This window comes from Polypterus senegalus, chromosome 3 (genome assembly GCF_016835505.1).
Source record: "Polypterus senegalus isolate Bchr_013 chromosome 3, ASM1683550v1, whole genome shotgun sequence".
In the NCBI taxonomy this organism is placed as follows: domain Eukaryota; kingdom Metazoa; phylum Chordata; class Cladistia; order Polypteriformes; family Polypteridae; genus Polypterus; species Polypterus senegalus.
Genome location: NC_053156.1, coordinates 52122769 through 52150308, shown reverse-complemented (window position 1 = coordinate 52150308; position 27540 = coordinate 52122769). Strand labels below are relative to the sequence as shown.

General features: G+C 39.7%; 1 protein-coding gene across 5 annotated transcripts in view; it reads right to left on the bottom strand.

The window, feature by feature from the left end:
* Nucleotides 1–13816: 13816 nt before the first annotated feature.
* Nucleotides 13817–27540, bottom strand: part of kdm6ba (lysine (K)-specific demethylase 6B, a) — a 392876-nt gene continuing 379152 nt past the window's right edge. For all 5 annotated transcript variants that reach the window (XM_039747183.1, XM_039747187.1, XM_039747185.1 and 2 more), the window contains 12 exons: nucleotides 27245–27371; nucleotides 25658–25763; nucleotides 25233–25438; nucleotides 24864–24934; nucleotides 24439–24501; nucleotides 23598–23746; nucleotides 23023–23137; nucleotides 21568–21755; nucleotides 21066–21207; nucleotides 19978–20104; nucleotides 17575–17745; nucleotides 13817–15251 (listed from right to left, as the gene is read on the bottom strand). In XM_039747183.1, the coding sequence (XP_039603117.1) occupies nucleotides 15228–15251; nucleotides 17575–17745; nucleotides 19978–20104; nucleotides 21066–21207; nucleotides 21568–21755; nucleotides 23023–23137; nucleotides 23598–23746; nucleotides 24439–24501; nucleotides 24864–24934; nucleotides 25233–25438; nucleotides 25658–25763; nucleotides 27245–27371 (1489 nt within the window). In that variant the 3' untranslated portion in view covers nucleotides 13817–15227. The remainder of the gene's footprint in view (nucleotides 15252–17574; nucleotides 17746–19977; nucleotides 20105–21065; nucleotides 21208–21567; nucleotides 21756–23022; nucleotides 23138–23597; nucleotides 23747–24438; nucleotides 24502–24863; nucleotides 24935–25232; nucleotides 25439–25657; nucleotides 25764–27244; nucleotides 27372–27540) is intronic.

Below are 27540 nucleotides of genomic sequence, written 5' to 3'. Positions count from 1 at the left end.
CATTTGAATTGTGTGCTACTTCACTTGCAGGTTTACATCATCTTACTGTGACTTATACCTTTAATTTATATGGCGTCTCTCTCGTTCTCAAAGTGCTTCACAAACATTCAAAAGGAATACAAATGCAGAAAATGATCACTGGATGCAAGCTAACATCAAACATCCATCCATCCAGTATCCAACCCGCTATATCCTAACTACAGGGTCACGGGGGTCTGCTGGAGCCAAGCAGGGCGCAAGGTAGGGAACAAACCCCGGGCAGGGCGCCAGCCCACCGCAGGGCACACACAAAATGAAAAATAAATATGCAGCTGAGTAGACGTTTCCAAATGCAATATTGGTGGGTTATTTCTCGGGATATTAAAATTAGTTCTAAAAAGTGGAGTCACCAAGTGAACAAAGCTTTTGCCAGGGAAGCTCACCAAGTCTTATGAAATGTAAGACCGCTGGAATGGAAGTTTTGTTTGGTTACATCACAGGCTGTTACTTTATTTTTAAAAAGAAAAACCGACATGTTGACTTACGAGTGGCCTGAATGATTGAGAAGGTGACAGCACAGATAATGTCATGGGGGTCCCTGGAGAAGTCAATAGGTTGTGCCTCAAAAAAGTTACATAAATGGTTACAATAATAACGCTTAGTGACACGAGTCATGTTAGTTTAACAGAATTAACAGAACATGAAAACATTTTTCACTTTACATAAAATTATTGTTTCAGCATAGATTAAGTATATTAAGCATAACCAAATCATTTTGATTGAAAAATGTATTATGTGCAGCCAATGTAAATACTTTTTTTTTGTGTTATTTTAATCTGACACGACGCTGCTGTCAGTGAACACTGCAAGAACGATCAGCTCCATAAAAGGTTAACATTTAAAGAAGTCCTGTGAGCCACGTTACTGGTATGACGAAACCTTCAAGTCTGAATGTTGACGATCATCTGACAGTGCTGATCGTTTAGTTTTCCATTCTGTCAACTCTATTTGTGCCGCACGTTAGTAGTTTTTAACCCTCAAGGCCCTGCGATTTTCAGTTTGGTGATCAGATCACAGTTTAAAACGCTTTGACGAAGCCCGGCCATTTTTATGTGACGTGGCCTCCGGTGTTACGTGTTTCTTTTTTCAACGGTAATTCTAATAAGGCCGTGCAAGGCAGCGTGTAAGTAAACTAAAAGTTCTTAAACTCTCACTTTTGGAACGCCAGGTCTAAAATACAGAAATCCCTTCCTTCTTTCTTCAGCCGAGTTGCGGGCGCGCGTGCAGCGGGCGTGTCGAACCGGGCGGACTAAAGCGGCCCACTGGAGGCGGACGATCGAGCGACGGTGACAGTCGGCATTGCAGGGCTTACTGCGCAGGGTGTCCCTCAAATAAATCAGTGGGGAAAAGAAAGGAGCATCAGCGGTGTGCTACGAAGCGCCTGTGGGGGTCTTTTCTGCCCACTGTTATCGGGCAGTTCAATGCCTCCACCCGATGTACTCGTTTAGTTTTATTTATTAAATCGATTGATCGGCTGTATTATTAGTCCTGCGAGTCTGTACCCTTGCTTTTTATGTTTCTGCTGCTGTACCCTTCTGAATTTCCCCATTGGATTAATAAAGTGTATCTAATCAAATCTAGCAAAATACATTTCGTCACTTTAGTCTTACATTTTCCAGTTCTTTTCTTTATTTGTGTATTTGTTTTTGGATAATCTGACCTAATCAGTGGGATTTTTTTTTTTTTGTCAATTTTGCAATACCCCGAATTTGCATCCAGACTTTCCATATAATTCAGAAATACTGAGGATAAAGCCGGGTTGTATAATGGGTGACATTAAAAGGGAGGCACCCAAGATCAGGCTTACAATGTAGTGACTCCTGTCCCGGCCGGTGCCACTGTCCACCACGAGGTCCGCGCATGCCGCTGCCTAACAGCCCCGTGGCGCAGCCGCACAAGAAGAATTCTCAACGGGGATGGAAAGTTCGAGCAACCCCCTCCGGACATGCGCGGTGCGAGGAAATGACGAGCACCAGAAAGGAAAGAGCGACATCTAGTGGACAGGCGCGGCATGTGCGTCAGAGGTGAATGTGGAAAGAAGACTAGATAGATAGATAGTTTATTAATCCCAAGGGGAAATTCACATTAGTAATTTGACACATATGCGACAAACGACCTGCTCACAAAGCTTTTCAAGAAATGAAGAAAACATTCCAAATTGTAAATAAATGTGGAGTTTTACGCATACTGTGCAGCACATTTCTTTAATGTGAGGTGAGCCACATGAGGCAATTCCCATTCACTACTAAAAAGCAGAGGCGGCAGAACAGCACGAGCGACGCAGCGTTTAGCGCTCGTGTCTTTGCAGTTCAAGAAACCTTCGTCCAGTTTGTAGCAAGGCCAGTATTGACGTGACGGCTGCCCTTTGTTTGCAGTTGTCTTTCCAGTCGATTTGGTTCAATGAGACAGATAGATACAGTAGATAGAATTAATCCCAAGCGGAAATTCACTTACTCCAGCAGCAGCATACTGATAAAGAACAATATTAAATTAAAAGAGTGAAAACAATGAAGTATAACAGACAATAACTTTGTATAATGTTAACGTTTACCCCCCTAAGGCGGGTGGAATTGGATGATCTCCTCAGTCTATCAGTGGAGCAGGACGGTGCCAGCAGTCTGTCAATGAAGCTGCTCCTGTGTCTGGAGATGATCCTGTTCAGTGGATGCAGTGGATTCTCCATGATTGACAGGATCCTGCTCAGTGCCCGTCACTCTGCCACGGATGTCAAACTGTCCAGCTCCGTGCCTACAGTAGAGCCTGCCTTCCTCACCAGTTTGTCCAGGCGTGAGGCGTCTTTCAACTTTATGCTGCCACCCCAGCACACCACCGCGTAGAAGAGGGCGCTCGCCACAACTGTCTGGTAGAACATCTGCAGCATCTTATTGCAGATGTTGATGGACGCCAACCTTCTAAGGAAGTATAACCGGCTCTGACCTTTCTTACATAGAGCATCAGTATTGGCAGTCCAGTCCAATTTGTCATCCAGCTGCACTCCCAGATATTTGTAGGTCTGCACCCTCTGTACACAGTCTCCTCTGATGATCATGGGGTCCATGAGGGGCCTGGCCTCCTAAAATCCACCACCAGATCCTTGGTCTTACTGGTGTTCAGGTGTAAGTGGTTTGAGTCACACCATTTAAAAAAGTCCTTGATTAGGTATTTATATTGGCTTTCGGGTGCCACTAGAATAATTCTGCCAAGAACAGCCCGTTCAACCCAGCAAAAGTCATCAATCCCACACACGTAATTTGGCATTATATCAACTAGTGACGGCCTTCAAGTCCTAATGTCCTCCACCCAACTTTGCCAGGCAGTTCCTGTGTCCGTCTTGATTCGGATGCTCTCGTTGTGTCACCGCTAAGCGAATCGCGTTCTGCGAAGGCTCAAAGCGGGCTTTTCGTGATGCGAGCGCCCCCTAGTGGTGACGTGGTGGAGTATACACAGTACTGTAATTGGGGATCTTACGGGCTGCAGAGATAATGTACTGCAGTCGAGACGTGAGACCGAGATTGGCGTCTTACTCGGATTTCCGTTCCATCTTAAAATGTGATTTATTGGGCGTATTTAGCCAGAATCGCAGGCGAGTCCTCGAGGTCCACAAACTGAGCGGCAGGCCTTCTGCTCACTCGAGGGTGCGATGGCGCTCACTTTGTTTATATCGAAAGTTTGAAAAAAACACGCTTATTATCTGTGGAAGAGACAATAAAATAAATAAGTATAAAATACTAAAATAAAAATACACGGTGGAACAGAAAATGCCTGCTAAGATTACTCCTACCTGCACTCCCCCCACTTTGCTCACAGCCGTGATCGTCCGATCTTGAGTTTCGTGCGTCCATCGACCTGGAGCGGCGACCACAGCGAATCGTGGGGTCGGTGGTGCCATTCAAGCGCAGCTTGCACACGTTCGGTGGTCCATACAGAGGGGCCGATTACGACTAACTACGTGCTCAGGGGCATGTGGAGCCGCCCCGCTAATTCGAAGTTTCTTCCTTTTAAATTCGGTTGTTTGTAAGAAATTCCATGATTTGTACTTCATGAGGTTGAAGTACATAATAAACAAGAATAAAATTAGAATATCATGACAAAGTTGATTTATTTCAGTAATTCCATTCAAAAAGTGAAACTTATATTTTAGATTCATTCATTACACACAGACTGATGTATTTCAAATGTTTATTTCTTTTAATTTTGATGATTATAACTGACAACTAATGAAAGTCCCAAATTCAGTATCTCGGAAAATTAGAATATCAATTAAGACCAATGCAAAAAAAGGATTTTTAGAAATGTTGGCCAACTGAAAGGTATGAACATGAAAAGTATGAGCATGTACAGCACTCAATATTTAGTTGGGGCTCCTTTGGCCTGGATTACTGCAGCAATGCGGCGTGGCATGGAGTCAATCAGTCTGTGGCACTGCTCAGGTGTTATGAGAGCCCATGTTGCTCTGATAGTGGCCTTCAGCTCTTCTGAATTGTTGGGTCTGGCGTATTGCATCTTCCTCTTCACAATACCCCATAGATTTTCTGTGGGGTTAAGGTCAGGCGAGTTTGCTGGCCAATCAAGAACAGAGATACCATGGTCCTTAAACCAGGTACTGGTAGCTTTGGCACTGTGTGCAGGTGCCAGGTCCTGTTGGAAAATGAAATCTGCATCTCCATAAAGTTCGTCAGCAGCAGGAAGCATGAAGTGCTCTAAAACTTCCTGGTAGAAGGCTGCGTTGACCTTGGACCTCAGAAAACACAATGGACCAACACCAGCAGATGACATGGCACCCCAAACCATCACTGACTGTGGAAACTTTACACTGGACCTCAAGCAATGTGCATTCTGTGCCTCTCCTCTCTTCCTCCAGACTCTGGGACCTTGATTTCCAAAGGAAATGCAAAATTTACTTTCATCAGAGAACATAACTTTGGACCACTCAGCAGCAGTCCAGTCCTTTTTGTCTTTAGCCCAGGCGAGATGCTTCTTACGCTGTCTCTTGTTCAAGAGTGGCTTGACACAAGGAATGCGACAGCCGAAACCCATGTCTTGCATACGCCTGTGCGTGGTGGTTCTTGAAGCACTGACTCCAGCTGCAGTCCACTCTTTGTGAATCTCCCCCACAGTTTTGAATGGGTTTTGTTTCACAATCCTCTCCAGGGTGCGGTTATCCCTATTGCTTGTACACTTTTTTCTACCACATCTTGTCCTTCCCTTCGCCTCTCTATTAATGTGCTTGGACACAGAGCTCTGTGAACAGCCAGCCTCTTTAGCAATGACCTTTTGTGTCTTGCCCTCCTTGTGCAAGGTGTCAATGGTCGTCTTTTGGACAACTGTCAAGTCAGCAGTCTTCCCCATGATTGTGTAGCCTACAGAACTAGACTGAGAGACCATTTAAAGACTTTTGCAGGTGTTTTGAGTTAATTAGCTGATTAGAGTGTGGCACCAGGTGTCTTCAATATTGAACCTTTTCACAATATTCTAATTTTCCGAGATACTGAATTTGGGACTTTCATTAGTTGTCAGTTATAATCATCAAAATTAAAAGAAATAAACATTTGAAATACATCAGTCTGTGTGTAATGAATTAATCTAATATACAAGTTTCACGTTTTGAATGGAATTACTGAAATAAATCAACTTTGTCATGATATTCTAATTTTATGACCGGCACCTGTATATGAAATATTAAAATATTTGTGATTGTAGTAGAGAGGACGGAGGTCGTACTGAAGAGTCAAAAGTAGCAGCGCATTTGTCATCTCAGTAGCCCACATGCCCAGGAGTGTCCGTTCGAATCACATGTTGAAAACCTCAGATTGGTGATCAGCTACCTCGAAGGGCACTCGACATGCCAGCGTTACTGATCGACTTTTCTTTTTCAAAGTTTTCTGAAAAGGAGTAACTTTGACCCCTCATATCCCATTAATGAGTGGACCCCATGGGTGTGTTGAAGTGGTCAGGTCCTTCTGCTCAAGGCACCTAAGGGTGAACTCTTTATCATAACACTATGGGGTCCAGAAACAGTCAGGAAATAAGAAATCTGGGGTCTAGAGGGCCGAAAGTAGGAGTGGAGCCCCCCAAAAACTGGACATCGAGTCACAAATGACATCATATGTGGGGGCTTCTCTTACCGATTTCAGAGTTTACCTAAGGAATTCTTACTAACACAGTGCTTATAAGAAGAAGTCTCCTCTGGGCCGCTTCATGAATTCAGTTTATCGTCGTGGAAGTGTGAGCGCCCCCTGTCCTGGCCGTCACTTCTTCCACTTGCTGTACCACCCTTACCTCGTGACACAAGGCCTTCTTCACAGCAGTGACGATCTTCTTCATGCAGAGTTTCAAAGCAGCACGGCCATGGATGCGTTCACAGTGCTGAGGCGCTAGAAAGTGTTGTCGGCCTGTTAGGCTGCTTTTTGATTGGAGTCTTTGGGAAAAACACGGGGGTCCTGTGGGTTGGCTGTGTTATTTTGGGCTCCTTTTTTAAAGAACAACTTGGTAGTTTGAGGTATTTTTAGTCCCCCTACTCGTCCACCTTACAAGTGTTTTATTTCATCTTTTGGGTGACGATGCTATATGCCCATCCTGTCCTTCTCAAATCTCCCTCAACCCCACCGCTCTTGATGATGGTTTGTCACTTTGTCGGGTATTGGGCCAGTTTTTGTGCCACTATGCGATCTTTTTTTTGTTTTTTCTGTCCTCCCTGGCCATCGGGCGTTACTTTTATTCTATGTTAATTAGTGTTCCCTAATTGTAATTCTTATTTATTTTGTCTTTCTTCATCATGTAAAGCACTTTGAGCTACATCGTTTGTATGAAAATGTGCTATAAAAGTACATGTTGTTGTTGTGAGCTGCCAGTCCTGTTTACATGTACGCTCGGGCCCTTTGCTACCCCGCCATCTTGAATTGCTCCATTGTCCACACTCGCATTGGGCTCTTGGCTGTCCCTGACCTTGTCTGATGCGTCCCCATTGTTTGCTTCTGTTCTTTTTATCTCCCCACCTCCATGCTGACTGGTTTTTCTGTTTGGGTTGTCCTCTGCTTTTGGTGTACTTTTTCTTTTTCACATCAACCAGACATAAGGCTACTTTTATAATCTTTAAGCAATGTGTGTGCTAAACATTATTAACAATTAAAAACTGATATTTTACGTAGATTTTGGGGTCCCAGAGCACATTTGTATAATTACATCTTACTTTTCCATAGCGCTCTTCACCGAGTGTAGATTATGCTCATTAATTATTACAGAACTGGTACATATAAAAATAGATTTATTAAAACGCACAAAGAACAAAGGAGAACTGATTAAAACGTAAATGAAAACCAACAACATCTGCCCATTAATTAACTGCTGAGCTGTGGCCAGTTGACAATGGAGGAAAGAGAGAAAGTCAACGATAAAGTCAGGAGACCTCGGCCAACTGGCCGCCTTCGCCCCCTGGGTTTTCTAAAGTGGAGTCTGTGCTGGTCGACCAATCGAATGAGAGAATCTTTCCATCTGATGATTCCGATGCTCCTTTTCCGAGATGACTTTTCCGTACGCAGGAGTGCAGCGGCACGTGGTGGTCACAGAGGGCTCAAAATTGGACACCCAGGACCTCTGAGCTCCGGCACACATGAACACTGTGTGTGGTGTGAGCGTTCATCGTATCTCCACGTTGTCCACATCAGTGAACTGGACGTCTGTCTGTGTGTGCCAGCTTATTACAAGTGTGCGACGCTAGAACTCCACTGATCTTCAGTAAAACATGATTTATTTATTTTTTTACCAGAGACCATAAAATTTCACTTCAAAAAAATCTAAATTGTAAAAAAATAAAAAAAGAAAAAGAACTGGTCTAAAAATTCCATCAGAAGTCATACCTGATGTCTTCCAACTTTGTCTGGTCTGTCACATCTTTATGCTGAAGGCTTTTGATTTAATTGGAACAGGAGGTTTACTGTGCTGGTTACTTTCAAACAAACTGGATGAACTGGCTGCTGCCGGGGGAGTCTCCAGGCCTTGGTGACCTAAGCTGGACTCTGTGGGATTTCAGGAGGCTATGCTTATTTTCCCGAATAATCTAAAGTCATGCAGGAGCATTTAAGTGTTAAATAGTGTAGCAAGTTGAAATCTAAAGCAGACAAGTGTAGCAAATGGATCCGATTACGTTGGGGGAACCAGAGACTGCTCCAAATTGCCTTTTTATGTTGAGAAATGACAACAGGTAGCTGATATAAACTGACGAAAAACCAAAAAAGTTCTTCAGTGCAAATATGCAGCATTGGCCCTCTTAGAAGGGAACAAAACTACAGTCTGTGTCGTATTCGTCATCTTTGAGGTGAAATATGTCATGTCAACACATATTCCAATAACAGTTTGGCGATACGAATTATTAATCATGCAAGTCATCATTTAGCAGGCTTGGCTGTATTTCCCAACTTGATCAAGGGGGTCGTTATTTTCCAGTTTCTCCAAAATGTTGTGTATGCCTGGGTCAGAATTAAAGTAAATACACAAGTTCCCTCGTCAAGTTTTCCTTTATAAATCCTGACATTTGCATGGGGAGTTGCATATGCACTGAGCCTCTTTTTGTGTGTGCGCAGGCTTTATAAATGAGGTCCCAGAGCCTGAGGAGTTTGAAGGCCCAAAACAGATGCGGTTCTAGTTGTGTCACACTGCGCTTCGCACTGAGACTCGTTTGTATTAGAAACTGTACCTGCAGTGGTACTGGGAGAAAAACTGTTATGAGAACAGACCATTCAGACCAACAGCTTGTCCATCCTATTCACCTATTGCTCAAAACTACATCAAGCCGAGTTTTGAAGGTCCTTAAAGTCCTGCTGCCTACCACACTACTTTGTAGCTTATTCTATGTGTGTGTTTTTATTTTAACTTCCTAATGTTTGTGCGAAATTTACCCTTAACAAGTTTCCACCTGTGTCCCCGTGTTCTTGATGAACTCATTTTAAAATAACAGTCTCGATCCACTGGACTAATTCCCTTCATAATTTTAAACACTTCAATTATATAACCCGTTAATCTTTTGTTTAAACTGTAAAGGCTCAGCTCTTTTAATCTTTCCTCATAATGCAACCCCTGTAGCCCTGGAATCAGCCTAGTCGCTCTTCTCTGGACCTTTTCTAGCGCTGCTATGTCCTTTTTGTAGACTGGAGACCAAAACTGCACACAGAACTCCAGATGAGGCCTCACCAGTGTGTTATAAAGGTTGAGCAGAATCTCCTTGGACTTGTACTCCAGACATCGTGCTATATAACCTAACATTCTGTTAGCCTTCTTAATATCTTCTGAACACTGTCTGGAAGTCGACAGCTTAGAGTCCACTATGACTCCTAAATCCTTCTCATAAGGTGGACTCTCGATTTTCAGTCCTCCCATTGTGTATTCAAACCTAACATTTTCATCTGCCACACATTTGCCCAAAGCTGTATGCTGCCCAAGTCCCACTATAACAATTTCTCTAATTCTACACTTTGTCTTTCCAGCAGACTGTAAACATGAGTAGAATGTTGCTCACTGGGTGGTTAATCCATCTGTATGTCCAGCTAGGGGCATGAAAACCTTTCCATCAGCACATTGCTTCTGCTTTATGAAGTCTTCCCAGTGGTCCGAGTGCAAGTGGAACTGAACCAGAATTTCATTTCTCCCAATGCTTTAAGCCAGCTTTTCCCATGGACTGGCACAGGCCTGCAGACATTTTGTGTTGGTCCACAAAAAGGCAGGCATGGAGAGTACATTAACCGTGTTATTGCATACTGTGGTCTGTGAGATGCTGGCTATTAACTGTTGCAGGTTCATGAAGCTCCACCACTAGTAACCCCAAAAGAAACCCAGTCTTCCATTGTTAATTAATCAATCTGCTCAAAACTATGCTGGCCCTGGTCCAGTATGAGATAATCGAACTGAAAATGATCCACTTGTCAAAAAAGGCAGAAAACTCCTACCTGTAAAAGTTTAAAGACAATCTAGGAAAACAAAACATTCTCTAGTTAAGAACAAAGTACCCCATGCTGTGCCTATTTCCATCTCTATCTATCTATCTGTCTATCTACAGTATATCTATATCTATCTATATCTATATCTATATATATATATACATACACTAGCAAAATACCCATGCTTCGCAGCGGAACAGTGCTGCCTTAAACCTTTTTAAACTGAGGGAAAATATACCAATAATTATTTGTTAAGGATCTCTTTGTATACCACATTGTGAGTTCGCCCTCCGGTTGTAATATGACCAAGCTGTGCGCTGAGCTTACTCTTGAGCATGCAACATACAGTTGGCCATGTGACCAGTAATCTTGTCTCAAATCTCACAGCTTGGATTGCTGCTGTCGGTTTGAGTTTCATGGTTTGTTTCAATTACAACAGTATTTGTAGGACTTGTGTTGAAGTGACATTCAGCATCTGTCAAGCGTTGTAAGTATACAACCGGTTTCATCGCTAACTTCACATCCAGCTTTTGAGAGTTTAAACATTCATAAACATCAAAGTGTCCACTACTGAAATCGTCACCTGTGAGTCTAAGATGTTTAAGTGGCATTGGCGGTTGTCGAAAGGTGTAAAATATTTGGCCATTTCGGTACACTTGAAAGCGACAACCGAACAATTCAGCGGGAGCCATCAACTCACATGCAGAACCATAGGTGAAGGGCTTAAGCATTTCACTCTTCTAGTGCTCCTGTGTAGTATAATTATCTCCTGTACCGTCATCAGTCCACACCTTGAACCTGTCCCAGTCATTCAATACATAAGACACAATGTTCCTCCGGATATCAAGAGTGAACCTGATATGGCCGTGCAATATGTAACACAGAGAATGGAAAAGGTAGGCGCCACCTCCAGGCATGGAAACAACTCGGTAAGTGACAGTTCTTTGATCGATGGTGATCACCTCGATAGACATGTTAATGCGGGTATGGTTGGAAAATGAAATGAAATGAAACCTGCTTAACTTTTGTAAGTAAGCTGTAAGGAATGAGCCTACCAAATTTCAGCCTTCTACCTACATGGAGAATTAGTGACGTTGGAAAGTTCAATATGGCGGCCGACAGTGGCATCATACCATTGAAATAAGTACGTACAGCTGAGGCCAAAATTATTAGCCCCCCTGGAATCATGGAACATTTTCCTAAACTTCTTCCCAAAGTTTGCAACATTGATGAAACTCGATATAATCAAACATCCACCAGTGCTATTTACTAGCTTTTGATACATTTTGTAATATAAAATATATTTTTAGTCTTGCTTTATATCAAAGATAGTTAAAAATGGGGTGGTCAAAAATATTAGCCCCAAGTTAATGTTTGCATTCAAAACACGCCTACACTAATTAACCAATCAGCTTTGAAACCACACCTGTGCAATCAATTGGCTTCCTAACAATACTCAATCAGCATAAAAAGACTCCCAAGAAACAGGGCTCTTGAACACGAGAGGGACTACTGTTACTGACCATGCCAAAGACAAAGGAGCTCAGAAAGAAGATAGTAGAGGCTCATGATAAGGGGCAAGGCTACACTGCCATTTCCAAGCGATTCACAGTGTCTAGAACGGCTGTACGTTGCATCATTGCCAAGTACAAGGAGACAAATTCTGTTAGAAACAAACCTGGCCGTGGCCATAAGCGCAAGATTTCAAGAACTCTGGTGAGAAAAATAGTCAAGAGATGTCAGCAAGGAACCCCGGACATCTGCCAAGATGATTGTTGCTGACCTGGCCTCTTCTGGAGTTGATGTTTCAAGGAACACAGTTGTGAGGGCTCTTCACCGTGGTGGGCTTCACGGCCATCGTCCCAGAAGAACCCCTTTACTCAAAGAGCGGCACATCACAGCCCGACTGAGGTTTGCCCGTGAACATTTGAAATGTAAAGATGATTTTTGGAAGTCTGTGCTTTGGTCTGATGAGACTAAACTGGAACTGTTTGGGCACATGGATGTTGCTTATGTTTGGCGAAGAAAGGGACAGGCCTTCAACCCTAGGAACACAGTTGCCACAGTTAAACATGGTGGTGGGAGCATCATGCTGTGGGGCTGTTTTGCAGCCTCAGGCACAGGGAGCCTTGTTCGGGTGCATGGCATCATGAAAAAAGAAAATTATGTTGACATTCTGAGGGAGAATATGCAGAAATCTGCTCGTAGTCTAGGCTTAGGTCGTCCCTGGGTCTTCCAACAAGACAATGACCCAAAGCATACATCAAAATTAGTTCAACAGTTTTCAAGGATACCAAAACCAAGATCTTGGAGTGGCCCATACAGAGCCCAGACCTCAATCCCATTGAGAATCTGTGGCGAGTGCTCAAAGTGAATGTCCATGCTCGGAAACCACGCAACTTGGACCAGCTAGAACAATTTGCAATGGAGGAATGGACCAAAATCCCTCAGGAGACCTGTGCTAATCTAGTAAAGACCTACTCTAATAGATTGTTGTCAGTTGTGGCTCAAAAAGGGTACAGTATTGACTATTAATGGGCATGGGGCTAATAATCTTGGATGTCTCATTTTTGCCCTTTCTTGTTTCCACTCAGTGTGTCAATAAAATATCCAAACTACAATTAGTGGACCTTGTTATTTTGGACACAGGTAAGCTTTAAAAAACAAACATTTGTTGTTAATGGTCATTTTCATATTGGAATCAGGAGTGTTGCCTAATTTCATAAGGGGGCCTAATAATTTTGGCCACAACTGTACATCGGTTTTGGTTAGCGCAGGGAAGCCGCCTACCAAATTTCGTGAAGATGGGGCCGTAAATAAGAAAGTTCAACATGGTGGATGTTATCGACCGTTACTTGTAGAATTTCCAAATGAAACCTGCTTAACTTTTGTAAGTAAGCTGTAAGGAATAAGCCTGCCAAATTTCAGCCTTCTACCTACACAGGAAGTTGGAGAATTAGTGATGAGAGAGTGAGTGAGGGCTTTGCCTTTTATTAGTATAGGGATATAAAATCCAACATCCGTATGTCTGTCGGCTTTTCACGAGAGAACTACTTGACAGATTTAGATTGTGCTTTTTTTTTCTAGAATTTGCTTGAACATTCCAGTTGATTTTGCGACTTCTCTCATTTTGCCAAGAATCACAGTTCGCTTGCAGGAGCGACATATTCACGCTAATCTGAGGGGACGGGGAAATGTGATGTCAGCAGTGGGGAGTCGGTCTACCTCTGCGTTTTGGAGCGTAACTTGCCTGCTCTTAGCTAGCGATACCTTTTTATTGATTTGTCAAGTCTGTCCTGTTTCACTACAATGTGGGCAGAGCAGCAGGGGGATGGCCAGTCATTTATATAATTTACTGGGGTGGCCAAATGTCCCATTGCCAGTGACAGTCCCGATAAACTCTTAAGAATACCCAAATCTCCAGGTTTTGACAGGCTGCCAGTCTAATAAACCTTTTCAGTGTCGCACACATTGCTTCACCAAAACAAAAATCTTCACAAAACATTTACAACATTGGGTACAAAACTCGAAGAGGAAACCCCACTTGATTAACAAGTTATGTTATATTTAAACAACTGCAAGGAGGAACGACAAGCAGACAGAAACAGACGGAACTGCCATTTATTTGCTTCCACTTCAAGCAGCGTATGGAACGTCGTGTGTTCATCTGTTCATCTTGTTCTCCCATGTGCCCTGAACCCTCGGTGTACACGATTCGTGCGGTCGTCAGCGAGCATCTGCCAGATCGCCGTGATGTGTGACCATAAAGTCGCCTGTTTCAGGTTCCTCAGACCGATATGACAAGGCTTACACATGACACTCCATTCTAATGTAAAGAAAGTCTGAACTTTATCAAAACTTTTTATTAATAATAATAATAATAATTATGTCACACAACTTCACAAGAGGATTTTTAAGACAGATCTGGCTCAGTTTGTGTATGAATTTGAAAACAGTGCATTAAAATCCGAAAAAAGATGCAATTTTGTGTCAGAAAATGAGACAAAAATTCTAATAGGAAAAATACTAAACAAAATAAGTAAAAACAATCTATGCCAAACCTATTAGTTATCATTTCAAACAGTTAATATTGATTTAGTTTAACTTTACAAATTGTCCTTATTTCTGCAAAAGCTCCTAAAATCATAATTCTTTTTTTTTTTTTTTTTGCATTAAAAGAAAAGAAAAAACAAAGAATGAATTTCAACGGACTGGCTCTATGTGGTTTGTGGGACATAAGGAAATAAAAGTTATATATAATATATTTATATATGTATATACTGAGAAAAAAGCACCATAAGATCCACCCCCCCAACCCCCAAACCATTTTTTTTCCAAATATTACAGATTAATTGCAATAAAAAAAACAAACAAAATGTGAATCTGAAAAACACTAAAAAAATGGGGGAGAAACATCTAAATCCAATAAATAGAAGAGAAACAATATATAAATAAAGAAATTTACAATTCATAAAGGAAATACACAAATAAAAATCTGGAGGTAAAAGAATGATCACGCGATCAAGAAAACATGTTAGGATGGGCATTACAGTCTCAAATTGTACTTAAAAACAAAACAAAAATCCAAATAAAATATGCATACACCACACTGTTACAACACAAATACAAGATTCTCTAGGACAGAATAGTTCTTGCTATAACCCGTATTAGAAGCATTCCAAAACCACTGTGTTTGTGTCTCAATTATTTTTTCTCTTTAATGCTTTAAAAAAATGTCCTCTTTCTTCTGCTTATTTAAATAAGTCCAAGGCCAATGTGGTATCTTACCAGGCTGTTTGATCTTTTTTTTTTTTTTAAGAAAAATCTTTTTTTTTTTTAATTCAAGTTGCAACATTTTTTTTCCAAGTCACAACTTTGTTTTGTACCCAAAGGGGGATAGAAAAAGAATTTAAAAAATTAAAAACAAAACAAATAAAAGTTTAGTTCCAAATCGTCGTTTTCATCATAAGGTCCACCTGTGTGGCAGCTGGTGCACATCCCCTACCCCTCCATCAGACATCTGTCTTGATTGTTTTGTTTTCTTTTTTATCTTGCTGGTTGACTCTACATTAAGCATTCTCTACAGAGTACGTGTCTCTTTTCAGCCACCAGTGAGCGGAGGCAAGGTGAGTGTTGATTGGCTGTTGCGGTATTGTAAACAAAGGTAAGTAAACTGTTGAATGGCTAATGCGTAAGGTTGCAGGTTGCCCAGCTACTGGAGCCATGTTTTGGTTGTGGCTTTGGACCCTTAATGATGTCTCATCTTGAGCTTGGCTGTGGCGCCTGTAGGAAATTAAGAAAAAAAAAAAAAGTAGGTATAAAAATTAAAAATGCATTCATTGCAGCTTTTTTGGTGTAAAACCCCAAGAATGATAAATCAAAGAAACTTTGACAGCTATTACGAGTGTAGGAAAAGTTTTGCTGAGAATAGGCCATTCTCCCAGTGTCTGTTACTAATCTTTTTACAGCTCTATATAACGTTATCTATGACTCTGGAGTGTGAAAATTGTTTGTAAAAGAAATTCAGACATTCTGGACTCCCATGTGTTTATACTGTATATCCAGGGGACTGTAATGAGATTCATACAAAGTGAACGACTGACTACTCAGATTAGGAATGCAGCACAATGAAGACTGGCTGGTAGTTTAGCATATTGTAGGTTTTACACTGTCAAGATGACCCTACCTCAAGCATGCAACCATCAAGGATACCTTTTCCTCCTAAGTAGTTTACCATTTCCACACAGTTAGAAACATTTCATTTTAAGTGTTCTGTCAGATGAACTTATACAGGGGTTGCTACTGCCTTGGCTGATGCTTGCTGGGATAGAGTCCAGCTGCCCCGCAACCCTGATAAGGTTAAGTGGGTTTGAAGATGGATGGATGTATACAGTCTCCCTTAGAGTACAATTGCTTGATGGACTTTTTTCAAACCTCTCAACTGGCTGAATGTCACCAGGGTACATTCTTTTCAAAGACTGTGCCTTTTTAAGTAAAGAAACCTTATACTGTAAAAGGAGAATGTATGGAACCTTTAACTCTAAACCTCACAAATTCCAGTTTATGCTCTTAAAGTTTTTTTCCCCACTTTCCTTGTCACCACTCCACCAGAACTTCAGCACTGCATGTATTTTTTTACTCATATGTGACACCAGCAATCAGACTGGTGTACTAATGTGGCAGTCTTCCATTCTGCACAGCATACTTTTGCGTAATTGTTTACTGTTTTGCAGCAATGGGGTGATGCGCTGATGAACCAAAACATTATGGCCATCTGCCTAATATGCTGTTGCACTTCTGTGTTCCAACTGGTGGAGACAGATCCTATAAAACCTCTGAAGCTGTCCTATGATATGCAACACCAGGACATTAGCAGAATATCCTCAGACTCCTGTATGTTGTGAGTTGGAGCAATTGTCAATCAGACTTGTTCCTAAACATTCCATAGATGATTGCATTAAGATCTGGAGACTTTGAAAGCCAGGGCAACACCATGGACTCTTCATCATTTTCCTCAAAACATTCCTAAACAATCTGGGTAGTGTTTCAGGGTGCAGAATCCTCCAAAAGAGACCACTTCCATTTGAGAATACAGATGTCATGAAGGGGTGTACTTGGTCTGCAACATTGTTTAATTAGGACGTGCAGGATAAATTAAATGGTCATATGAATGTCCGGTTTCCCAGCAGAACACTGACCGTAGCCTCACAATTCCTCTAAAAGCTTATTTTCTTCCCACAGTACATCCTGATGCCATCTCTTCTCCAGGTAAATAAGGTATATGTACCCAGCCATCCACATGGTGCAAGAAAAAACAGGATTCATCAGACCAGATGGCCTCCTTCCATTGATCCAAGGTCCGGTTTCGACACTCGGAAACCACTTTTGACTGTGGGAAGGGGTTAGGACAGCCTGTGATTATGCAGTCCCATGTGCAGCAGAATTCAATGCACTGTGTGTCATGACACATTACTCCTGTAACCATTACTAAAATGATCTGCTAACTGTAACATAGTAGCCCTCCTTGTTTTGTTCCCGATGGGATAGCCTTCGTGAACTTCTCATATTTACAAGTCTTGGCATCCCAACACCCTGTCAGTGTTTTGTTGTTTTTTTTCTCCCCTTGGACCACTGTTCGGTAGATACCATAGCTGACTATGAGCACCCCACAAGCCTTGCCACTGCAGAAATGCTCTGAACAAATCATCTGGCCATAACAATTAGGCCCTTCTCAAAAGCACTTTACACCAGCTGCATTCAACCTATGAACTACAATGCCTGATGTTGGCTTACAATCTAATGTATCCTGGACCTTGACATGAGACATCATTTGCTTCATATGGGAGTGATCAGAATTTTTAGCTCATTAATTTTAGGCCATGTTAGCTTCACACAAAACAATTTACAAAAATAAGGTGAACTGCACGGATGCTTTGTATATATTGAGGTTGGGTTAAAAGATAAGGCTGCCACCATTAGTCAGAGTGGTTACACTGTTGAACTATACTGCCCATCCAGCACCTGCCTTACTTGTGCACATCTACTCCTTTACCATAAAAATGTTTGAAAATGTTTTGATCTTTTTCAGTCCATTCCACACACTTACCAGAACAAAGTTATCATAAACTTGCATCAGCTCCTCAGTTTTGTACTGCTCAAGCACCACCACGTTTAGCAGACTTTGGCTGCGCTTGCGTGCACAGTCTTCACAGTGCACCACGTATGTCTTACGGCTGCTGTTCTCACATGTAACAAAAAGGATATTGAAGACTTCCACCTGATGAAAAAACAGAACGCTATCAGTCCACCTTCTTGTAGTTTCATTTTTGTTTTTCTAACCATAAAACACAAAGATACTAGATAAATTGCTTACTCAGGTATCAGCTGTAATGGATGGAAACATGGATACGCACGAACACTTTAGTATTATTTGGGATGACATGGACAATAGCTACCATTAGACAGTGGTTCTCAGATTTGGTCCTGCCAATGAGATATGGCTGCAGGTTTGTGTTTTACAATCAAGAAGTCACTTTACATTTAATTGATGTCATTTAATTTTCTGGTCTTTCTTATTCTGCATTCAGAAAAGTACAGGAATGTGATTTTTACATTTATAACACATTTAGAAATATTTGTATTTTTGCCATAGCTTTAAATGCCCAATTCCGTTTTACAGTTATCTTATTAATCTGACCTTTTTCTATGTAGTTTGTATCATTAATTGTATTCTCATAATGAGAAAAGTTGACACTCAAGCAAACAGCACTGGATCGTGAAAAGCTGCAACAATTGTCATGTGGTCATAAATAAAAAATACATTAAATAAGTAGAATGAAAATCACAAAGATAACGAAAGTCCTTAAAAATTTAACACAACACAAAATTATCCCCCTGTAACATACATAAATGGCTGACACATTCTTATAATAAATTTACCAAACTTATGTTTTGTAATATCTACTTTCACCACAAAAAGACAGCAACTACGAAAACCAGTTTTCTTAATTAGGTTAGGAGTCCAAATAGAAACAGAAATTGTTTGGGGGAAAAGAAAGAAAGAAAAAAAATAACAAAAACTGTTTAGGCTATTTTCACAATAACTGAAAATGAACCACAACAAAGTAAGCAGGAAGAATCTGCTTATAGGAAGAGTTTAGTATAATATGGGAAAACAAGAGTACACCCCTTGAAATGTTTTTTCTTTTTTAAGATTTTATCTTCATTTACCTACCCCTTGTCAATAGTGATATACTTTAATGGGGGGGTCTCCTGACAGATGGCCTCACATTATCCATTGCCCTCTGGTACAATGATGTATAATTCACAGTGCATTCTATGATGGAGGACTACCCAGGCCCTGATGCAGCAAAGCAGCTCCAAACCACAACACATTCACCCCTTTACTTTACAGTTTGCATCAGGCTGTTCAGGTCAAATGCCGTTTTTGTTTTTTGCCAAATATGTCTTCTGCTATTGTGTCCAAAGAACTCTCTCTGCCTCATCTGTCCAGAGCACATTGTTCCATGAAATCCTAGTCTTTGTTTTAGTGTTCATAGGCAAACTTTGCTTTTGCCTGGCTGTTCTTTCTTAAAAGCAAATGCATCCTCCTGGCATTTCTCCCATGTAGATCTAATGTGTGCAGCTTCTTCCTAAAAGTAGACTCATGCATTTTGACAGCAACAGTGCCAAATGCTACTTACAGGTCATATGATAAAATTCTGGGTTTTTTTTATACTTCCTTCAGCATCTTGTGTTCTACTCTGTACTTGCTGGAGTGCCTCCGGTCTAGGCAAATTATTTGAAATCTTATATTTATAGACAAACTTCTGGATAGTGGAATGGCAGATTTCCTGTTGGTAGGAAATCTTTTTAAATCCCTTACCTGACTCAAAGGCATCTACACCTCAAAGAGCTCTTTCAAACTAGAGCAAACCAGACAGAATGTCAAGAGGTTTAAATAAGAAAGTATCCTCCAAGATCCTCCTTCAATGACTTTCTAATTATGTGCACCTGATCCGAGGTATTTGAGGTAGTGGGAATGGTAGGGATGTATTTAGTTTTTCCACATGCACAATTTGAATTTGGGTTTATTTAAATTATAAAATACACTATAAAATGTAAATGTAGCATGGTAATCTATAAATTCTGTTTAAATTAAGATCAAATCTGGGTATGTCCACATTTGTAAAAAAAAAAAAACCTGTTATGGAGTGTTCATAATTTTTCACATGACATACAGTTATGTTGTATTGTGTTTTAGTTTAGCCTACAAACAAGTTACACCAGTTGTTGTAATGACTAAAAAGATTGATTTGGCCACTATACAGTCAATGTAATGACTTCAAAAAACATTTTCTTTTAAATACTGTAAATTTGTTGTTCTTAAAAACTGTACTGCTTTATAAATTTACTCTGACAAATACGTGTGCAACTGGCAAAGCGACCTCAATAAATGAAAGTGGAACAAGGTGAACTGTGGATTTTATTATTTACGCTTGTTACTTACATCACACTCATTGCAGTAGTACGCTGGCTCGTCTTTGACACGGCTCTGGTAAGAGATCTTCTTTCCTTCTTGAATGAGCCTGTTTCGCAGAATCTGTGTGTTTTTTAGGGACTGTAGCAAACAGTGTCTAAAATATCAAGATAAAAAGAAAAAGGAATATAATAAGGATCAATGTAAAAAAGGCACTAATAAAGATTTGGATATACAGTATAACATGCAGAATCTTGGAAAAATATTGACATTTTGTTTTTTTCAGATTTTCTATTAGAAATATGTTAAATAAAACAAAGCTTTATATGCAACATCAAGCTACACAAAAAATAAAAAAAGAAGTCAACAATTTACACAAAATGAATAATAACCAATTTATAAAGTACTGATCCCCTTAATAACTGCCAAGTCTAAATTGGTTCAACAGGATTATATTACCACAAAATGGTGATGGACTATTATGTGACAGCATCACTCACTTTAAATGACTGTCAGAATATCACAAATCCCTGGTTTCTCTATGCAGTGCCACTGCATGTTAGACCTTAAGCAATGAAGGCTGAACAGCCTGTTAAGCGAACCAGAGTTCTGAGTCAAAGTAGGGCACCAAACAATTTGAATAGGCTTTAAACTGCTCTCTTAGTCTTTTTAGTTCAGGTATTTAAAAGAATACCGACTTCTTTTCTTACCCTTGACTCAAGTCATCATAAACTAAAAGCAATTTAAGCCTTCTCTTGTTTAATCTACAGTATCATTTGGAGACGGGGGCCTCTGGGAAGCTTGCTTTTACTAAACCAAACATCAAAAGCTAGATTGGCCTTGAAATGGCCTAAGCGCCTTGTTGTTTGGTTTGAACACACCACTGACCTCTGGTGGAATTCCTCTATTACAATGACCACTTTTAGAACCATGCTTACTTGTTCTAAGAGTAGACCAATGACAGTAACAGCCCATCAACAACCAACTTGATGTATAAGCACCAATTGCAATATTAAACTAACAAGTTAAAAGGCTACAGTTAAGCACAACATTTGCAAGATAGTATCACAAAAAAACTAAGAAACATGTCAGTATTAAAGAGTCTTTGAAATGCTTACTTGACCATCCTGAAGGTGTCAAAATCAGAGATTTTGACAGAACGCCCAATATTCCAGGACACATGAATCATGGGCACGATGGACCTGACATTTTTCACATCATTCCATTCAAATCTCTCCAGTGCAAGCTGGTACTGATATGCTGGAAATAAAAAGCACTTAGCCTTAACACCCAGTATGGATTATCTCCAGTGAATTCTATGAACAAGAGGCACTAAGTAAGTAAAATTAAACAACAAAATTATTTAAAAAAAATTAAACTGTAGTCAAACTTTAATCTTCATATTTATTGTCTAAATTGTACAGCTGTGCTTAATAATTGTAACGAAATAAAACTGTAGCATCTTGACAGAACAATTTTGCCAAGTACACATATCAAAAAATGGCTGCAATGGGTACCATTTAGAATACCTGTTGTTAATGCTGCTTTTGCAGAACACTCAAGTGACTCATGACACCAGGCAGTGAAGAGAAGCTCTTATTCCTTCTTGGTACTACTCACCAATAAGTGGGCCCACATTCCAGGCAATGTTATTGCACCAGCCAACTGCTTGTACCCAATGTACTGTCCCTGCATTGATCCACACAAGATCTCCTGGTCGTTGGATAAAGCGGTAAACTGGAATATTGGCCTTGTAAAGGTCTTCTAAAACTGGCCACCAGGAGCCCGTTAAGTAATCCACACCATGCCTGTAAAGTAATGAGGGAGGAAACTGTAAATGTAACCTGCTGCAACAGCATCACTGACTTTTCCCAGCATTAACTAGAGGGAAAAATGTGTACTACTGTGTTTGTATATCCAAACTGAACAGTGCTAAGCTTGTGGGAGTAACAAAGAAGGAAACCAAAAAGATTTCAATTTAGTTTATTTTATGAACTTATATGTATTAACAATGAATGGCTACACAAACGCCAATACAACTTTCAAAATAAGTCATCTTCATCTAAATGAAACAGATCTTTTCTTTTTTTACTTATGCAGGGGGGTGCACTAATGGTATCTGTTACCCTTTTGCTTCTGCTGCATCTTTTTATTTAACAGCTATTAAAATAAAACAATACTTGGGTTTTAAAATTGATAGAAACTTAAACATGCATTATACATTCTACCGTACATGCATTTTTTCTTTAAGTTCTACATTCTTTTCCAAGTACTGGAGATGACATGCAGTATCAGCACAGACATTTTCAAATCCCTATACTTCCCAGTAGGGGCACATCATGCATGAAGAGAAAAGGTAGGTTTCTACTTCCAAGTTGGAGAGAAACAAGACTGTACTAATGTTGATGCAGCATTGTTAGTTTACCTCTCTTGCTTCTCAAGATAAGCAATCAATATACAGTATTGTAGACATATGGTATATGGCAATTAATAAATAAATAAAAAAAACTTTTGTGAGAGTCAGCCATTATTATTTTGTCAGCCCTCCCAGTCATGAATTTGTCAGGCTTTTAACACATTTTTCAGCAGATGCTATGTACTGTTTGGTTTCTACTGACTTTTGATTAGCATTACTTTGTGCTGGCCTTTCATAAACATGTTCACAGATACAAGCAACTTCTGCTGTCTGTCAAATTCACGAAGACTCAGCTGTACTTTTTTTTTTTTTTTAATGCGCTTGCTAGTGTCAAAAAAAATAATGTCTCCCTTGAAAAAAATAAAACTAATAACAAGGTTTAATTTCCCCACACTATGTCAATTTCATTTTCTTGAAACTATTCTAATCTCTGTTTTCATTGATTCAGACCTGGTTATACTTTGGCATAGTATCAAAAACACCTCAATACACCATAAAAAGGTGACACTTAGAAAACTAGAAAAAGAAGTTGGCATGAAATATGGGCCATATCACATTTCTGTTGAGCACATTTAAATTCTGAATTTTCTATTAATTTTTTTTAAAAAATACTAAAAAAAAGAATACAATGTTACTCTTTAATCAAACAATTTACTTACTGCTCACAAAATTCACTAATTGTTTCCCAGTAGCTCTCATGCACTGCAAACCATTCACAGTCACCAGGCCCGATGTTGATATTGACAGAACAGAAGTTGTTGTTTTCTTGGTGACCTGAATTTTGGAATGCAAAAAAAAAAAAAAACACATACACACACAAATTACTTAAAAGCAAGTCAGTTTTGTTTTAAACTTGCCAACATATCTACATTACTTTACAGCCCAGAGTTGATGTGCACTTTGAGGATGGAAAAGGTGTTATATACAGTAAATAAAATGTATAATTATATTTTCAGAAAGGGATGGTTCTCTGCCATACAGTAGATGTAGGGAGGTATTTTGGCTTAACATCAGCTTCAACTGGTTTATTTGCTAAACTGAAAATTTTCTTCTTTCAAACTAACTTATCCCAATGAAAAAATATACATTTCTGAATTAATCATACCTTAGAGGAAATGTGGTCATGAATCTGTGTGATCCTCACTTTTTTTTTGCTAAACTACCACCGAATATATTAACAAGGAAAAGTCACAATTTCCAACAGTTCCCAAACAATAGCCTATCTTCTGTTTACCTGGTGTGCGACTGCCTGGCACCTTCATATACAGCTGCACGGTGTTCATGCCCAAAATGGTATATCCTACATGACTTAACATATTGCCACTGGAGGAAACTCGCATAAAAGCGGGCAACTTGAGAAGCTCCTGGAGTTGTGGCTTCCATCTGCAATATAAGAATGAAACATAAATGAAATTATGTAGAGCCATTCAAGGGAACCTAAAGGAAACAAATACCTCTTTCTTAAATGTGGTGTTCTGTAAAAGCAACAGTAACAGTGTATTTGGACGACATGTATCTTCTTCAGATTTGGCATCTTATCCTATCCAGATAGGATGCCTTCAGATCATAGATTGCCATGTGTCTGGGTTTCAGGGACAGTGATCACAAACTTTACAAAATGTCAGAGAGGACACGCTTACTATTGGATCTTTCTGTGTGTACACTTTTTTGGTTGATGTTCCAGATACCTGGCACTACATCAGCTAAAAAAACTGCCAATTCTTCAGTCTCCTGAACCATGTGAATGAGTTGAGTTTTAAAGACTCTTAACTACAGAGGAAAGGAGGCACAACAAAAAGGAAAAGAAGGGAGGAACAACAAACTTTGATGGCACAAACAGGAAATTTATACAAGCAAAATATGTTCATATTAAATTTTCTTAGTATAAAAATGTAGTTTCAGTTACACTGATACTACTATTTCCATATTATTATCAGAAATAAGTAGCTTCATGTTTTTTATTGCTTGTATTAAATACAACAGACCAATGCCAAGAGTCATTATAATTTATAAATGTCAGTAACAGAAAGACTGCATGCAATATTTAGATGACTTCACAGAGAGTTGAACCTTACCGCTTGGGATCAGAGAGATCAATGTTTGTCCCAAACTTTATTATCTTCCCTTTCTGATCCGAACTAAAACAGAAGAAGAACAATACAAAAATACAAATAACTATTACCATTGATGCAGCACCAAGTTTTAATGTCACTTCATCTATCTGCCTATTTTCCAGTGTAATTTTTTGTAGTTTTAGTTGAACATTCTGCTGGAAAAAAATCTGATGCAATCAAATCATAAACTATTGCTTCAGGAGCTCCTGTAGGCTTAAAATAATTTTAACCCTACAGAACATGCAAGTTTAATGGGATTTGTTCATGAGACAAGGCCAAGAAAGGCAGTGCAAATTTAGACATTAAAAGTAGTAATTCTAATCAGGTTTTAAAACTCCAGTCTGAATTTGTTAAAATATGTTTTAACTCCTAAACAACAGATCTACCTGTTGATAGAAGGCACTGGTGTGCTGACTTGTTCCTCTTCATCCTCATCTTCATCACTGCCTTTCTCCTCCTAGAAATATACAATAAAATAAAAAATAAAAATAAAACTCTTTAAATTATACAAATGAACACAACTTTTCTTATCAATCCACTGATGTCCAAAGATTTGTTTTATACAATATTACTTCTGTATCAGACACATATCACTAACCTAGATCAAATGGTACTGTTGCTAGTATAAAATCTGAAACTCAAGAATTTAGCAGAATTTCTTAAAATATCTTAATGTACAAATACTCCAGGACAGTTTAGCCATGCATTTAATTTAAAGAATCCATAGCTGGGTTAAAGTGCAACATAGTATTCACCTGTAAGCTTTCCTGGAAAGATGATGCCTGATACTGAGCATACTTTGCAATAGTGGTGTAAGAACGGCTGCTCTCACATGGCCAAGTCTGTTTGTTGCCTGCGAAATCCCAGTTTTCATCTGAAGGCTGCTGAACCTGTGTGCGAACCTCCACAGAATGATCTCCATTTGCTTCTACTAAAGACTTAGTTGAAAACAGGCCCAGATCTACGGAATGAACAGCAAAGGTAGTACAATTTATTAGTAAGTAAAGGAAGGAGAGCAAGCAATATCATATCAAGACATGTGCTACTTCAAATCATGGGTTTTCAGAATAACATGGATAAAGTGACAGAAACGTGGCGTAAAACAGCTGAGTGAGATAACGCCTGGTGCAAAGAGAGCACATGTACAACTACAAGCCATTATGTCTAAATGGATACTCACTAAGGCGCAGTGACCCAGCCAGGCCTCGGATGACAGTAATGGGATTTTTTGAGTCTGTGCAAAACTGGTGAAGCACTGGGGAGAAAGCATCGCGCTTACTTTCCAACTGCAACAACAAAACAAAAAATAAAATAGTTCATAAAAGCCCATAAAAATAAACCAGCTTTGCAGAAAAATCATTAAAATAATCATGGACAAATGAGACAGTGATAAGGTGTGTCCAGACCAACTCGGGTTCTTCCCTTTTGTCCTCTGTATACATGTCCATCAATATTCAGTACAAAAATTTCCATTCATGGTTGTACTGGCATATTCACACAATTCAACAAACTCATAATCGAAGTAAATTTGAGTTGACTGCCGTCAGTCAAACCTGCTGACTAGACTGTTTGTTTTCCTCTTTTAATTTGTCAATATTTATGTTGATGGACAGAATATAGTTAGGTTCCAACTGATGTAATTGGTTTGGAATTGTTTTTCTTCATCCGTGCTTAAATAAATCTGTGTCTTTAGGTGTTATTAATCAGTATATTATTAAGTGTGTAATTACATTTACAGTTCTCTGAGTGCAACATAAAAGTAAACTGAATCAAATGTAAATGGACAGCTGACAAACAGGCATCACTTTGAAGAAATACACTGGTCATGACTGATAGATACCACTACATGCTGCCACCTTGTTCTGCAGCACCTGACAATAGTCCAGTAGTAATGCAGGCACATGTCGGAGTGAAACAAATGGTTAGGGCTGACTGTGTTGTGGAGGTAACTTGACTGGTCAGGCAATCACATGCAGATGCATGCAGTTCGTTGAGTCCCAAAGAGGATCGCGTTGCCAGTAACAGATGTGGGACAAGAATTAATCCTGCGCCTTGGGATGTTCAGCAAGTGCTAAGAGTGGGCTCCTGCGAGAGGTCAAGGAACAGCAGTGGGTGAGAGGAGCAAGGCTTGACACCCTGCCAAATGATTAGAATTGGAGGAAGGACCACAGCCAGGATAAAATGGTTGACTGCACCTATCGGTGGATGTTTTCTCTTGTTGCAGAGCCCCTTTCGGGGTAAGTAGAGGAGATACTTTAAATGCTTTAAAGGAACATACTCTGCCAGCAATTTTATCCTTTTTTTATTTGGATTATTTATTAGACATTTTAACATCCACCAGTATGCCTGTTTTTATTTATTATGGATGGCATACATAGTGTTTTGCACAATTGAAGTTTGCACCACTCTTGCTAGTTTGTGTCCTGACTGTCCTGGCTCATCTCAGCACGACTAATCGACAATCCTGGGTTCAAGGGAGTATGGCAGCTGCAGCCAACCTAGACAAATCATGTTGATGCGGTTTAATGGACTGGAAGACAGAAAACTTGACACATAAACAAGCTACTTGCACATTCCTCTTCAAGTGAATATGAGCTTTACCAAAATGGTATTTCCTTTTACACTATAATTTTAAAATCTTTAAAAAATTAAATAGGGCTTAAGGTACTAAAATTCAAAATTATACCAAATAAAATTAACATAATAAAACATTAAAACAAAGACATCATTCTTGAATTTGCAGTAGTGAAACTGCAGTAATACATACATAAATACTTGGGGTAGGTGGGTTCAGTTTCTCTCTTGGAAGATTTTCTTCATTTCCCATATTTGGCTTCACAGAAAATTCTGGTTGAAGGTGGGACTCCCAAAACTTCCCTTTAATTTTTGCATTCCTAACAAAGATATTTTAATAGTTTTCTCAGTCAAATGCACTTTATTGAAGAGCAGAAGTTCAGCTTATGTAACAAAGATTTTAATCACGCTTGTATTGACTAAAAAAAACATATCAGGGTGCATGTGGTTTCAAGAGAAGTAACTTTTGGTTCCATAAATTGTTAATGT